At 40.6% G+C, this 16,247-nt stretch overlaps 1 protein-coding gene across 7 annotated transcripts in view; it reads left to right on the top strand.

Moving 5' to 3' along the window:
* si:dkey-237h12.3 (teneurin-3) overlaps window positions 1–16,212 on the top strand; it is a 146,949-nt gene extending 130,737 nt beyond the window's left edge. For all 7 annotated transcript variants that reach the window (XM_039812705.1, XM_039812704.1, XM_039812703.1 and 4 more), the window contains 9 exons: window positions 714–946; window positions 2,764–2,918; window positions 6,312–7,189; window positions 8,380–8,555; window positions 8,994–9,229; window positions 10,002–10,298; window positions 11,562–13,173; window positions 13,540–13,670; window positions 14,190–16,212. In XM_039812705.1, the coding sequence (XP_039668639.1) occupies window positions 714–946; window positions 2,764–2,918; window positions 6,312–7,189; window positions 8,380–8,555; window positions 8,994–9,229; window positions 10,002–10,298; window positions 11,562–13,173; window positions 13,540–13,670; window positions 14,190–14,942 (4,471 nt within the window). In that variant the 3' untranslated portion in view covers window positions 14,943–16,212. The remainder of the gene's footprint in view (window positions 1–713; window positions 947–2,763; window positions 2,919–6,311; window positions 7,190–8,379; window positions 8,556–8,993; window positions 9,230–10,001; window positions 10,299–11,561; window positions 13,174–13,539; window positions 13,671–14,189) is intronic.
* The last annotated feature ends 35 nt before the right edge of the window (window positions 16,213–16,247 follow it).

Genomic DNA, 16,247 nt, shown 5'->3' with positions numbered 1-16,247 from the left:
TAAAAAATAGACCGACCCTCTTCAGTTCATTATCTACACGCATGACAATGTTGCTACAAATTTTAAGTAGATAAGAAGGTTGACATTTTAGGCTGCAACTGGACTGAAAAACAAGTTACGCTTAATTAGCCATTCACTGTGTTTTAGAAAATAAGCTTAAATGCTAGAACATAACCTGATTAAACATTGGCATTAACCTTCTTTTACCTCCTTATTGCAATTAAAAAATGTCTGAGGAAGGTTCTCTTATTACATTACACTTAAAAGAATGCATGATAGTATGCAGGACTTGCTATTAGTATTTAAACAATACACCTTTCTAAATTCCCTTGAATGTTCTGAGAGTATTTTCTAAAGTGTTTAACTATCTAAAAAAAATCTAATGCATAGTGAAGACAATGTTAGCTCTCTAGAGATAAATAATGGAATCTATATTATTTTTGACTAAATTAAATGTGTAATTTGTAAGGAAAATCAGGCATAAAAAAAAATCAACATTTCATCAGGGGTCAGTTGTGGTTTACATGTTGTTTCATGTATCTTACAGACATTATTGATTTAGATCACATTAAGGGTAAATTGGCACCATTACAGTAAAGGACTATTTGGCTGCAATGTAAGACAGAGCCATTTAAAGAAAAACACTCAGTGCCTGCAAAATGAAAGGAAAGTACTGTATATTGCGTATAACTGAGTTATTGTCTTGAATGCAGTAACAACCCAGCACACCGGTATTACCTGGCAACTGATCCAGTAAGCGGGCAGCTGTACGTGTCGGACACAAACTCCCGGAGGATCTACAGACCCAAAACCTTAACCGGAACAAAGGAACTGCAGTCAAACGCAGAGGTGGTGGCAGGGACTGGGGAGCACTGTCTGCCCTTTGACGAGAACCACTGTGGCGATGGAGGCAAAGCTCCAGAGGCCTCTCTCACTGGACCTAAAGGTATCCTTTAAAACTAATGAAGATGTTCTACTCAAATGGAGAGGCGGGACACAGTGATGAGGTTCTCAGTCAGCAGTGGCAACTGCTAAATTTTAATTTATGTGTTCCATTTGGGTCTGTGCCAGCTCTGGGCTAGCTGATTGATTTTGATGGATAAATTGTAGTTGTGGGTCATGTAAAAGTAAACAGGACTGTCAAGTGTAAAAAAAAACAACAACAACAAAAACATAAGCTTTGTAAATTAGGGCTGTGAATTGCTGATGCCTTAAAAAAAGTTATTGTTTTAACCTCCATTGTTTTTTTTGTTTTTTTGCATAATTAGATATTCCTGTAAATGTCCTTTAACATGGCTGCCTGATCCTTCAAGATTCTTTTTTCAAACAGCTACTGTAAAAGTAAAGTCTCCAGTCCTTTAAAGCCAAAGTAACAGCTATCTACAAGTTGTTACCCTCTATGCACATAACCTTTTTTTTCACATTCAAACAGCACATGGCCATTTGTGCCATTTGTAGTTGGATTGCTCACTTTTCCATAAATCCTTCTGGATGAAAAGGCTGAGATGAATTGTTTTTGTGCTAGTTGTTTCCCGCTCTGAATGCCAACTGCAATAGCTCAGCTTCAGCTGGGTGATAAAGGCTTGAGTGAAGGCAATCTGAGGGAGCAACTCTAATGATGGAGTGGGTGGAAGCCGAGACCAGAGAAGAAACAGCAGATGGCTCCATTTTTTTTTTTTCTCCTCTCAGACATTTGGTGAACTCTGCTCAAATGTGACACTTTTCATCTGTCTGAGAATCTCAGACTGTCAAATAGCCTGCTCCCAAGGATTCACCGTAGGCTCCCTCAACTCATAAATGTTTTAGTAGAAAGCAATCTTGTGCCGACCTAGCCACAGGTCAAACCAAACCACTCACCTTCCATAGAAGCTTTTAAAGACTTCATTAAAAAAGAAATCACACTCTGGGGGTAAAACTGAAGTTAAAGCGTATTTAAAACATTTTTAAATCCTCCAGAAACTATACAACAGTCTTCCACTCGACAAATATGTTCCTGAGATCAGTGGCTCTTAGTTTTTAGAATCAAACCCAAAACTGTGTTAAAGCCAATGTGGAAAATGAAAATAGTCTCCCTGCATGTGTGCAGGTACAGTATGATTGAATTCCCATAGGCGCTGGTCTCTATTAAGCAGCACAGTGACGCAGAGAGCGATGTGGAGGCTGGCGTGGCTCGCTAATGCATTTTCCCAGTTTGGGACAAATGATTATTGCAACTCCACACTGGCTCGGCTGCAACTTACAACTCTGAGCTGACACTCAATCACTGAGTCAATTTAGTCTACAGTTGTCACCATGGCAACTGCCTGTCTTTTACCCCTTTTCATCTAAAATTGGCCAAAGCTGTCATTTCCGTCCCCTCACTCATTCATTTCTCAAATGGTGTGCAGATTGTTGATGATTGTCAAAAAACCTTCCAAACACACCACTCATTGACACCCGCGGTCCGGAGGTCCTTTTTTAGAGAGTAGGGTTACAAGACGTGGCAAGTGCATATATACCGTATGAATACAGCCTTTCCCACTTCTGCCTGAGAAATTATTTAATACCAGAAAAGCAGCCCTTGAATTATTGATGGCTGTGCTTTTTGCAGTGACCTGAATAATGGGAAGGCAAGCTTGACACATGTATCCATCGTGTTCCGTCCACTCAGTCATGCAAGCAGAGATGCCGCATATCTGCCGTGTTTTCCTGTTATCACAAGTTTTTTTTTTTTTCCTCTCTCTTCTTTTCTCCTTTTTGCCTCCTCTTACCTGATCTCAACAGGCATCGCCGTGGGCAAGAATGGCCTGATATATTTTGTTGATGGCACCACAATCAGGAAGGTGGACCAGAACGGCATCATTTCCACTTTCCTTGGTTCCAACGACCTGACATCGGCTCGCCCTCTGACCTGTGACAACAGCATGGACATCAATCAGGTGGCTTATACACAAATGTGCCAGACAGTTGTTAACTCTGCCTGTATGCTCACACAGAGCATGTCACAGCGCCACCCTGTGCCCCCACCCCTCTAACCCTCTTTCAGTTTGCTCACACATGAGTCATCATTGATTTGCACTGTTATATAACTGCATATGAATGATGAATGATATAGGCAACCGGTTTTCGAGTGAGAGAAGGACATGCGGGGGCTTTTTTTTTTTATTATTATTAACAGTTCCCAAACTAGGTAGAAAAGCTGTTTTGCATGCTGCTCCCTCTGACTGGAACCTTCTCCAATTACATTTAAAATTGCAAGTCTCTTTCCGGGAATTTAAATCATTGCTGAAGAAACTGTATTCCCCCTTTTCTGTCTGCTATTTGGGAGATTTACAAACTACAATTCTGGGAGGATTACAATCTGGATCTTTTGGTGTAATTCATTTATTGTTTGATAGCATTATATCATTCTTACTTACTTATATTGATGGTCAGATGGTTAGATTACCCCTAGGTCGATTTTAAAGTGCCTCTTCACTTTGTTTCAAGGATGCTATCTTTTAAATGATTCTTATTGGCAATTTTATTTATGGTTTTATAATCCCATTTCTGTTCAATTCTGATCTAGTGAGATATTTTCTGTTTCAGCTTGTGACATTGTTATTTCTGCCTCTCTTGGCCAGGACACTGTAAAAAAAAATAATGTTAATCTCTTTGAGGAATTCCTGGTTTAATAAATGTTAAATACAAAATAGGCATCAAACTGACAGATCTTATCCAGAGAAACATACAGGGACATTAGTGGAATAATCTCCAATTGACAATTGTGCTCAGTTTTTTTTTTTATTTTCTTTAAAAAGAGCAGTGCTTTTTCACTTGACACTACAGGAGGAAAATATGTGCTAGGAGGAGGATGTGGTTTAGGCAGGAAGTGGAGAGATGAAGTGTTTATTGAGGAGATGAGTTTTCAGGTCACGGCAGATGATATGTAGGGAAGTCTAATTACTCAGTTTGGGGTGCTTGTTTTGATGTGGCTGGAGCTGAATTAGTGTTTAGTGCTCCACTAGAAATAATCAGGATTGAGGACACTTACACTATACATGGCAATGAAGCAGCTTGCCGCACATAAAACCTTTTCTGCAACAGCACCTGAAGACGGCCGGCTTTGTCCCACAAAATTTACTAACTCCCTGTGAATGAGGTAACATAAAAGCAGCGCTCTGACCCTACACAATAGGTTATAGCATTACAATATGGCCCTTCTTCAAAAGTAGAAGTGCAGCGCTCTGCGCTTAAACATTAATATCCATCCTCATTTCACTCCTTTAGAGTTTTAAGATCTGACTTAGGATGAATAATGAAGAAAAATAAAAACCGAAAAAAGCTTTTATCATATTAAAAAGGATGCATTCACAGCGTCCTCAATGTCCTGTTTCTGCTGAAAGTGAATTATTAAGTGTATTGGCTGTTGAGAATGAAATTGCTGCAGGATCAGGTTCTCTTACCTCTTACATGTGTGCACCAGACATTACAGTGTATTTATTTATTTTTTTATTTTTTTGGTGTTTGTTTTTTATCTAACCAATTTACAATTTAATTAGATTTCTGAAGTTCGATGCAGATCAGCTTACAAAAAGAGAGTACAAACAAAATTACAAACAAAACACTTCAACAGTAGATAGGAAGGACTGCAACAGTCAAAACTAAATGACCTCGACAGCAGGTATCACCAATATTCATGTGTCCTTTTGAGAATTTAGATAATAATAGAAATGCATTAACACAAATAAGAGCTGTGAGAAAATTAAACTGAGTTGTTGGCAGCATAAGGGCATTTGAAATGTAAACAGAAGAGAAAGCAATCTGTGTTTGTGTGTGTACATGTGTGTGGGTGAACATGAAGGGGAAGGATCATAAGAGAACATGAAGACAAAGGATTAAGCTTGTCACTTTTTGCTAATTAACCAAGTCATGTTTCTGGCGGGCAAGTATGATCCTCAGGCATCCCAGCTAGAGAATTGGCTCAGTGCAGTTTAACTGGTGGCAGCCTTAAAGGCAGTGGGTTTTACTATTAATCACCCTGTGGAAAAGCACAATTCAGGAGCATTTTGACAGTTTTAATGGCAGCTATGTATTTAAAGGCCAGGCCAATCATTTGTGCTGTTACAAATAAGCTTTTTTATTCACTGACACATTTCTGACAAGCCGATTGTAATAGTTGGCCAGGGTTAAAGCTTTGGATTGTAATATCTACTTGTTATTTTTCCAAGATGTGGTTAATACTTATATTATTTCCTATATTATTATATGTGTGGAATATTTAAATTTGGATTTAATTTGATATACTTAATTGATCACTTAATGAGCTGCTCCCCTCTCAGGCGCCAGCATCAGTATGCTCAGGGTTATTTTGGAATTTATACAATAGCCACGCAGGGCACAACCCCCTGGAACTTCACTTAGTTTTAAATGTCAGTAACAGTATGATAAAATGTAAATGTTTAGAGGGGAGGAGAGTATAATGGATGTTTATCTCAACAGTCACTGTGACCAGAATTATCCTTTAAATGAATGTATCAGCAGCACTTGCACAAGATGATAAGTACTAATATAATACCCCAAAGGTAAAAGATGTGCTATTTATTTTTTCCTCCAGGCCAATTGAAATTATATATTCTAAGTCAAACTAGCATAATGTAAAGAGAGACTGCCCTGCAACTAAAATGGCAACTTTAATTCCTGCACCAGCCAATGTGTTAATAATTAGCCAGATATGGATAAACTTAAACGTCTGTGAGGGAATGAATTGTCTGTATGAGGTCCGTGAAGCAGAAATTAGCTTTAAAGAGCAGGACTTTGTCTGTTTATAGCCTATTCATAGCCTTACATTGCCAGACCATACTCCAAAGTGCAGTACTGTATGGTCTGGCTACACAACTTATCTATTCTGGGATAGGGGAAAAAAGATCTTGCTTGTTTGGATTTTTTAAAACCAATCACAACTCTCCTGGACGGGGCAAACCCCTAGATACAACGGGGTGCCCTTGCAAAATGGATTGCGGAATAGTGAGGGGCATCTGGCATGTGAGAGACGCTGGATGTCAGGCTTTATCCCAGCAACATCACAGTTTATTTATTTTTGTTGTGTTTTTTTATGCTTGTTTATTTTGGCCAGTCCCACCATGCAAATTTGGAATGTGCTATATTGTTAATGTGCATATAAACTGGGCTTATAGTTGAGTCACTGCTGCATTTTATTGGATAAAAAAACAAAAGACTATCAAAATGGATATTTCCTTTGAATGAATTATGGGTGATGATTATTTTGAGTAAGCAGCCATTACCTTTCATTTCAAATGTGACATTTGAGATAATGATGTCCTGCATTTCAGGTGATTCTGGAGTGGCCCACGGACCTAGCAGTTAGCCCCATGGACAACTCGCTGTATGTCTTGGACAACAATATTGTGCTGCGCATCACAGAGAACGGTCAAGTGAGCATTGCAGCTGGCCGACCTCTTCACTGCCCATTGGCTGGACTGGAGCGTGGTGTGGCGGGTGGTCAAAGGGCCCAGTTAACCCCTATAGAATCTGCTGTTTCCATCGCCATATCTTACCATGGGGCCATCTACATAGCAGAGACAGATGAGAGAAAGATGAGCAGGATCCGAAAGGTTTCTGTGGATGGAGAGCTAACACATTTGGCCGGGTCTCCCTCCGACTGTGATTGCAAGAATGATGCCAACTGTGACTGTTATCAGACAGGGGACGGCTATGCCAAAGATGCGAGGCTCAATGCTCCATCTTCTTTAGTGGCAGCTCCAGATGGAACACTCTACGTGGCAGACCTGGGCAACATCCGCATCCGGGCCATTTCTAGAAATGGGCCAACTTCCAGTGCCAATACATACGAGGTGGCTTCGCCTGATGCCCAGGAGCTGTATGTATTTGACAGCAATGGTACCCACCAACACACTGCAAGCCTGCTCACTGGTGACTTGAAATATACGTTCAGCTACAGCACAGAGAATGACATCACAGCTGTTACTGACAGCAGCGGCAACACTCTGAGAATCCGTAGAGATCCTAACCGCACACCGGTGCGTATCGTCGCCCCTGACAACCAGGTGATCTGGCTTACCATGGGCACCAACGGCGGACTGAAAACACTCACAGCACAGGGCCAGGAGCTAGTGCTTCTTACTTACCATGGTAACAATGGCCTGCTGGCTACAAAGACATCAGAGATTGGCTGGACAACTTTCTACGAGTAAGTATTAAAGAGATTGGCAAGAACATTCTGTGGAAATCTTAACAACACTAGCAAAAGTCAGACTGATTTTATTTGCAATTCATGTAGGCCTTCTGCACCTGGAACCTGCCCATGGTACAAATTAAAACAAACCTCCTACTGAGAGCATACTAATACAAATTATGTAAAATAAATGCAGTACGCATTCTGGCAAAAAGAAATGTCCTGCTGCTCATGCATGAGGAGGCAGTATTAACAGCTTGCAGTTGAAGGATTTATTAAACTTTAGTTTGAGCTTGTCACTTACTACTACCTACTACTGAGTTGAGTTTGACACTGATACTTGTTTTCCTTTTTTAATTTAAAATGTATGCGGTACAAAGACAAAATGCTTGCTACTGTTGCGTGTGTACTATGTGTCTAACCTTTTGTGTGTTCTTTCCTCTCTCACAGCTCAGTACAAGTTGTACTATAATTGGTAACCTACCTTACCTGCAAACTGCTTTAGGGTGTGCATTTAATTGAAAACTAATTATAAAATGTGCCTCAGATCTGTTAAGTAGCCTAATTAGACTATAATAACTACTACTTTTTCTTATTTTTTTTTTTTTACTTGACTAAACCACGTGCATCATGTGTGCAACAATGTTGCAGTTAGCAGACCAGGAGCCACCGCAGTGTTGGCTACAATAGGATGTTGTTTTAACATTCACAGATTTAAAAAAGTAGAGTTGAACAAAATGACATCCATCATTATATTTCACTACAATACGCCACCTGTACTCTCTATCATAACAACACTTTATTTCGGTTGCATGGCCTCTCAGTACATTTTTCTCCTTTGTGTAATTAGCTGTCATGTCACATTATGCCATGAATGATATCCCCACTATAACTAAAAAAGCAAAGCATTCAGTTTAGATTATAAAGACACATTAATCATCCAAATAATTTAAATCATTACAAGTGTTATATACAAAACTGATAGCTGATGAGATGTGTGGTTATCACATATCAACTACTTGGATTGCGCCTTGGGTTCATACAGACGCCCCTTCACTTAAGCTCTGAAAATTGTGCATATAAAAAAAAAAAAAAAAAAGGAAAATGTCATTGATCTTACTCAACAAGTATGAAAGAGCTGATAATTGAATGCAACCATCATACATGTCAATGCTTTGTCATTTTCTGTCCTGTTTGTCCAAAAGCTATGACAGTGAAGGACGGCTACTGAATGTGACGTTCCCCACTGGAATGGTGAATAACTTGTACACAGACATATACAGCGCTTTGACGGTGGACATTGAAAGCTCTGTGACAGATGAGGAAATCAGCATCACCACTAATACCTCAACCATTCGTGCCTTCTACACTCTGGCTCAGGGTAAGGCTGCGGCACTCATCTTCCCGACTCAGGCAGCTATTTTGTAAGCGGTTATTTTTCATTGTTTCAAGGGTCGCCGGGCCAATTGTTGAGTAAGCTTAAGTCGTGTATCATTACAGCTTTGAGGGTCTGACAGATGACAGTGTAAATGATTACTCTCTCAGTGTATGGGTTTGGGGTGTCAGGGAGACTTGTCAACCTTGTATCTAAATGGTTTCTACTCTCTGCCCGACCCAGATGGTCCAGTTATTTCAGCATCATTCATGTTCATTCTTTCCATCTGAAAATGGTCAAATATGAAATACTAAGTACTTAAAGCATAATTAATTGCAACCAGGAACAACTTCAGGAGATGTCATTTATTCCAGTGTGTAATTACGTATTCCTTTAATCTAAGCTGCATTTTTTGTTATGTTATCTTTTGTTAACTATCAATAGACCAATGTAGAAGCAGCTATCAAGTGGGCTTTGACAACTCGCTGAGGATTACCTATGCCAACGGGATGGACACCCACTACCAGACAGAGCCTCACATCCTGGCAGGCGCTGCCAACCCAACTGTAGCCAGACGCAACATGAGCTTGCCAGGGGAGAGTGGGCAAAACTTGGTTGAGTGGCGCTTCCGTAAAGAACAAGCCAGAGGGAAAGTTATCGTGTTTGGACGCAAGCTTAGGGTATGTTTGATTTTTTTTTTTCTTCCTTGTAGCACATGCAAATGATCAGCGTACCATGAATACAGAAGTGGCTATGTCCTGTGGCTTTGCTTAACTCAGTGGTAGATTATGGCAGAGTATGGCAGTGACACTATTAGGGTCAGAGATCAGTTGCACAAAAAATTAGATCAAACTGTCTAAAATAATGCAGATGTTATTTTATGTAATGGTTGTGTAACTGTCCTCCTTATAACATTATAAAAACATTTCTGCAATTCCATCTTTCCATTGGAATTTATGAGTCACATTAACATTTAGTTCCTGATAGAGAGGGTTATCAATATTCCAGTACTGTACATAAGTCCACCTCTTCTCCTCTTCTTTCTTAGAATATGACACTCAGATTTATGATAAATGGTACTTCATGAACTTAACTTGGGTGGTTACTTTGCCTCTGAGTAATTTTTGTCTCCTCTAAATTTAGGAGGATGTGATTTAAGTGCACCTGAATAATCGCCAGAGCGTCTCTCAGTTAAATGAGCCTTGTGAGGGCGGTGTGAATCTCTGTGACAACTGTAGTGAAAATGATGTGAACACAGTTATAAGAGCCCTCAAGACAAATAATTTCTTTTTAATATTGCACTATTGTGTAATCAATTACATCAATCAATTGGTTGTATCATTCCTAAATATAATAAATAAGTTTGTTCCGTTAGTCATAGCTTATTATCACTAGCAGTAGGTGTAGTTTTCTTTTTGTCTAACATGTTATTAAATCAAATCTTTCCCACAGGTAAACGGACGAAACATTCTTTCTGTCGATTACGATCGCACCCTGAGGACAGAGAAGATTTATGATGACCACAGGAAGTTCCTCTTAAAGATTATATACGACACAGCAGGCCACCCAGTGCTCTGGGTGCCCAGCAGTAAGCTACTGCCAGTTAATGTGAGCCGCACTAGCAGTGGGCAAATCAGTGTCCTGCAGAGAGGCCCCACCACTGAGAGACTTGAGTATGATAGCCAAGGCCGCCTGGTTTCCAGGGTGTTTGCCGATGGGAAGATATGGAGTTACACCTACCTGGAGCAGGTGAGAAAATAACATGACCGGAGGAAGTAATATGTATGATATACTGTACAGCAGGCTAGTCATTATCGCTACAAGGTGCATAAAGACCCTGACATGTAGCAGAGGTCACTCTGAGGAGGCCTATTTTGCAATAATCACAAGTTCCATGTACATTATTCTGCTTCTACAGAGGTACTTAGCAAACACAGTAATCATTCTACACTAACTGCAGATTTATCAGCATCATTCACAAGCTTTAGATATAAAAATTATCAGAGGGATCGCATTCACAAGCTATACCTCAGCCTGTAGGGCTGATGATTACCATCTCTCTTTTAGTAACATATATCTTGTCCGAGAAACTGTGTGGTAGGTAGCACTGAATGACAGCATCATCACCTTTTGGCAGCAGTATACATAGTATAGTAAATAAAAAAGACAACACACTAGGCGATAGGCAGGCTATACTTATTTGAAATCCTGCATTATGGCACACGTAATATACTACGCAGAAATGAAAATTACTGGACTCTACTAAACTGACAGGTAGTTTGATCCTTGCATTCAGCTCTTAGTTTTAGTTGTTTAGTTGTTTGGTAGAGTGTGTTTAAGACTGCACTGAGATGCTCTGCTATAAAAATACATGCAGATATTTCCTCAGCCACTCCTGGCTGCATCCTTTTATTGCGTGACCTGGAGAGGCCATGTCAACACTCTGAAATAAGGAACACAGAGAGCTCAGGGAGCACAGGGAACCTCTATGTCATCATAACGGATGACTGGGCATGACATTTTAACAGAAAGGGTGGTAAACCTTTAGAAGACAGACCACACTCCAAACTGCATGTACTTTAAATTAATTAAACTAGCCTCTGTGTATAATAGGAGATAAAAGTAAACAATTCTCATGTTGCATACTTGTGTATGTTGACGACTAAACAATCATTAACAGTTGAACAAATTTGAATGAACAAACTGTCTTATACACTAGTGTTAGGACATGTTTTTGAAATCGCTCTATGTTGTATTTAACGTCAATATATCAAGTACTTGTGATAACTTTGAAACCAAAGCTGTACATTCTGCATTAACATATTAGATAATGGGCAGCATAATTGGTGGCTGCGCTATCACAACAGTGATAGTTGATGCTGCCTAGTGCATTTTTCAGTTTCTCTTTTTGTCAAACAGGAAATGCTTTGCTCACATTGCCTGGCATTACACATATATTATGCATACATGCAACTCAAGAAAACATCTGCCATTTTGCTCTTTTCCCTTTAGTCCATGGTTCTCCTGCTCCACAGTCAACGGCAGTACATATTTGATTTCGACTCTCTGGACCGGCTTTCTGCTGTCACGATGCCAAGCGTAGCCCGCTACACGATGCAGACCATCCGTTCAGTGGGCTACTACAGGAACCTTTATCACCCCCCAGAGAGCAACGCCTCAGTGGCTGTGGACTACAGCGAAGACGGCCTCCTACTGAGAGTAGCACATCTCGGCACAGGCCGTAGGATCCTGTACAGGTACCGCCGGCAGAACAAACTGTCAGAGATCCTGTATGACAGCACAAGGGTCAGCTTCACCTACGACGAGACGGCAGGAGTGCTGAAGACAGTCAACCTGCAGAATGAAGGATTCATCTGCTCCATCCGTTATCGCCAAGTGGGTCCACTGGTGGACCGGCAGATATTCCGCTTCAGTGAGGATGGCATGGTCAATGCACGCTTTGACTACACCTATGACAGCAGCCTGCGTGTCACCAGCGTGCAAGGCGTCATCAACGAAACACCACTACCCATCGATCTATACCAGTTTGATGACATCTCAGGAAAGGTTGAACAGTTTGGGAAGTTTGGGGTGATCTACTATGATATCAATCAGATCATATCCACTGCCGTCATGACCTACACCAAGCACTTTGATGCCCATGGACGCATCAAGGAGATCCAGTATGAGATATTCCGCTCACTTATGTACTGGATCACTTTCCAGTATGACGATGTGGGGCGAGTCACCAAACGAGAGATCAAGATCGGCCCCTTTGCTAACACCACCAAGTACAGCTATGAGTATGATGTGGATGGCCAGCTCCAGACTGTGTACCTGAACGAGAAAGTGATGTGGCGCTATACGTATGACCTTAATGGAAATCTGCATCTGCTGAATGCAGGAAACAGTGCAAGACTTCTACCTCTGCGCTATGACTTGAGAGACCGTATCACCCGCCTTGGAGATATCCAATACAGAATGGATGAAGACGGTTTCCTCCGTCAGAGGGGAGCAGAAATCTTTGAGTACAACTCCAAAGGTCTCTTGGTGCGGGTCTACAGCAAGAGCAACGGATGGACCATTCAGTATCGCTATGATGGACTCGGACGCAGAGTGTCCACCAAGTCAAGCTTGGGCCAACACCTGCAGTACTTCTACGCAGACCTGAGCTACCCGGCTAGGATTACACATGTGTACAACCACTCCAGTTCGGAGATCACCTCACTCTACTATGACCTCCAAGGCCATCTGTTTGCTATGGAGATCAGCAGCAGTGAGGAGTTCTACATTGCCTGTGATAACACCGGCACACCTCAGGCTGTCTTCACCAGCAATGGCCTCCTGGTCAAACAGCTCCAGTACACAGCATACGGCGAGGTCTACTTTGACTCAAACCCAGACTTCCAGCTGGTGCTCGGGTTTCACGGAGGACTGTATGAACCCCTGACCAAACTACTGCACTTTGGGGAGCAGGATTATGATATAATGTCTGGAAGGTGGACTATCCCAGATGTCTCTACTTGGCAACAAGTTGGCAAAGAGCCAGCTCCTTTTAATTTATACATGTTCAGAAATAATAACCCCATCAGCAAAGTCCATGAAGTGAGAGAATATGTTGCAGGTAAGATATATTGCTATTAATGGTGATTATTAGAGCTGCAACAAATGTTGATTTTCATCATATATATGTATATGTATGTATATATGTATGTATATATATATATATATATATATATATATGTATGTATTATATATTAAATGTATATAATAATTAGCATAACCTAGCAGTGTTACATTTTTGAAGCATTTAAGTGACAAGTATGAAACTAGTTACTTAAATGCTCAGTGTTCAAGAAATTGTGTTTAAAACTTTTTTTTCTTCAATATACAGTATAAAAGTTTAGTCAATGTTAAAATATAAAATATTTTTTCCGATAGACATTCATGATACAGTATCTAAAAGCCTTAATTTATTTTTACTGCACAGATGTGAACAGCTGGCTTGTAACCTTTGGCTTTCATCTTCACAACACCATTCCTGGGTTTCCGGTCCCAAAGTTTGATTTAAGCATGCCATCCTATGAACTGAGGAAGAGTCAGCTCTGGGATGATCTGCCGGTAAGTAAAAAATTAATATCTTTCGATGCATGTGGTACATAAAATAAACAACTTCTTCAGACAATAAGCTTTTGAAAGTGTAGGGGATCCCGACAGACAAAAACATTTTCATTGTTTTTTTAAGCTGCCATTTCTTAATTGTATTGCTATGCATTTCATAGAATATCAATTTTAATTGGGCCATATTTGCATAATAATACGCATAATAAGTACAATTGTACTTTGCACTGTATTGATGTTTAAGTTTCCAGTAGAACACATTGTAACACTGTTTAACTTAAAATTGTTTGAGGCTATTCATGCTAGGCTTCTTTGGTTTAAGGTCTTAACACAAAAAGCTGTAAAATTGTCGTCGGGGATTTATCTACTTTTGGCTTGAGAACACAGCTTAAAAAAGGCCATTATCTTAGAGGGGGATGAGAAACTCTCTGAAGCAGAGCCGTAGCGGGTTCTAAATGGCCTGGAGAGTCAACTCCTGCCATGTTCAGGCGTTAACGTTTCACTGCACTTTCCCTACAGTCTATCTCTGGGGTCCAGCAGGAAGTAACCAGACAAGCTCATTCTCTCTTGTCATTCGAGCGGCTGCCAGAGGTCCATCTCAGGCGAGGTCGCAGAGGTGAAAAGTCTTGGCTGTGGTTCTCGGCGGCAATGTCTCCCATCGGAAGAGCCGTTATGTTCGCTATCTACAAGGGCAGCGTTCACACTCATACGCTCAACGTGGCCAGTGAGGACTGTATCAAGGTCGCAACCATCCTCAACAACGCTTTCTATTTGGAAGACATCCACTTCACTATAGAAGGACGGGACACACACTACTTTGTCAAGCCAGGCCTTCCAGACGCCGACCTTGCTGCGTTGCACCTCACTAGTGGACACAAGACTCTGGAGAATGGTGTCAATGTGACGGTTTCTCAGTCCACCACAGTCATGGATAGTCGGACTCGCCGTTTCGCAGATGTGGAGATTCGTGCCGGTGCTCTAGCTCTTCATATTCGCTATGGATCCACGGTGGACGAGGAGAAAGCGCGAGTTGTTGAGCTCGCCCGTCAGCGCGCCCTTGCTGGTGCGTGGGCGAGAGAACAGCAGCGAGTGCGAGATGGCGAGGAAGGAATCCGTCCCTGGACAGAGGGGGAGAAAAGGCAGCTTCTGAGTAGTGGAAAAGTTTTGGGGTATGACGGGTACTATGTGCTCTCCATTGAGCAGTACCCAGAATTATCAGACAGCACTAATAACATCCACTTTCTTCGGCAAAGTGAAATTGGGAAAAGGTAACAATACGAGGTGCATCTTCTGCCAAAGAGACTTGGTTTTGGTAGAGACATACAAGCGGACAAAATGAAAAGCAACTGAATCAAAAGGTTGCTGCTATGTACCCCGAGTGTCGTGTGTTTTTATAAAAAAACAACAAAAGAAAGAACAGAAAAAAAAATTCAAGGGGTCAAAAGCAATGCTGTGCATTGTGACCTAGGGACTACAGAGTAAATGTATAACTACACCAAGCCTTAACATGGCAATTACAGGTCAGTTCCTCTGTTGCACAAGCCTTTTAGACTCTGGACTCTGAAGCAGAGGAATAGTGGTGTCTTTCTGGAAACAGTGAGCTGATTTAGGTGTTTTATGTTTTGTGTTTTTCATCAAGAGAAGTCTGGTTCAACAGAAAGTATAATAGGAGCAAAGGAAATGTTTACATTATGCATATCTGCACTTCTCTAGAAGTACGGGGCTCGAGAGTTCACACTCCTAGAGCAAGCGGTGCCCTTGATCAAATGTTTGTTTTTAAAATCAGAGACTTCTGACGTTAGAGATATCCTCACCCAACAACCACTATATATACCAGATTTAGCACTGTAAACATCAAAAACGTTGAAATGTCTTATTCTCTTTGAGATGCTTTTAAACAGAAAAAAAGAAACCGTTTCCATGTTTAAATACCCAATATTCATTGTGAAAAAAAGTGCAGCAAAAGGTATGAAGAACTCTGTTGGGGGGTGGCGGGGAGGGGGCACAAATGTGTCTTGAATAGCACAGGGATACCATGTTTTGTAAATTATGCAAGAGTTTTATGGCGTTTTCTTTTTATAAACCGAATCAATGTATGTATTAGTCATATTAACAGTAATTTATGTTGTGTTTATACATGACAAATAAAATCCAGCTGATTTTTATTTTTTTTTATTTGTCAGACAAGCATTTTATTTTTTTTTTAAAGTTACGTTATTGCTTTGTGGGGCTTCTTCACAATGCTCTGTTTAAGTAATTAACAGAAACATGTGCATGTAGTGACAAGTATTTACAAGTGGTGATGTATCTATAACATGCCGTCAGCTATTATTTCCACTAAATGTAATGTTTATTGGGCATAATGCCTTTTGACCTGGCTTCCTGTCCAATGCATATTTCATCAACACAAATATTTCATGAACCCATCTCACATAAACAAGGTTACAGTGGATCCAAATATAGATCACCTCCATGTTTTCAGTAGTTATACTTTTTTTGAATGTTAAATGCACTCAAGGATTAAAATGATATTGGGGTTCTTTTTGGTGTGTTGTTTTTTTAAGAATTGCCTTTTTG

The sequence above is a fragment of the Perca fluviatilis genome, chromosome 10, assembly GCF_010015445.1.
Source record: "Perca fluviatilis chromosome 10, GENO_Pfluv_1.0, whole genome shotgun sequence".
NCBI lineage: Eukaryota > Metazoa > Chordata > Actinopteri > Perciformes > Percidae > Perca > Perca fluviatilis.
Note: the sequence above shows the minus strand (reverse complement) of the source record. Positions and strands in the feature narration are given on the sequence as shown.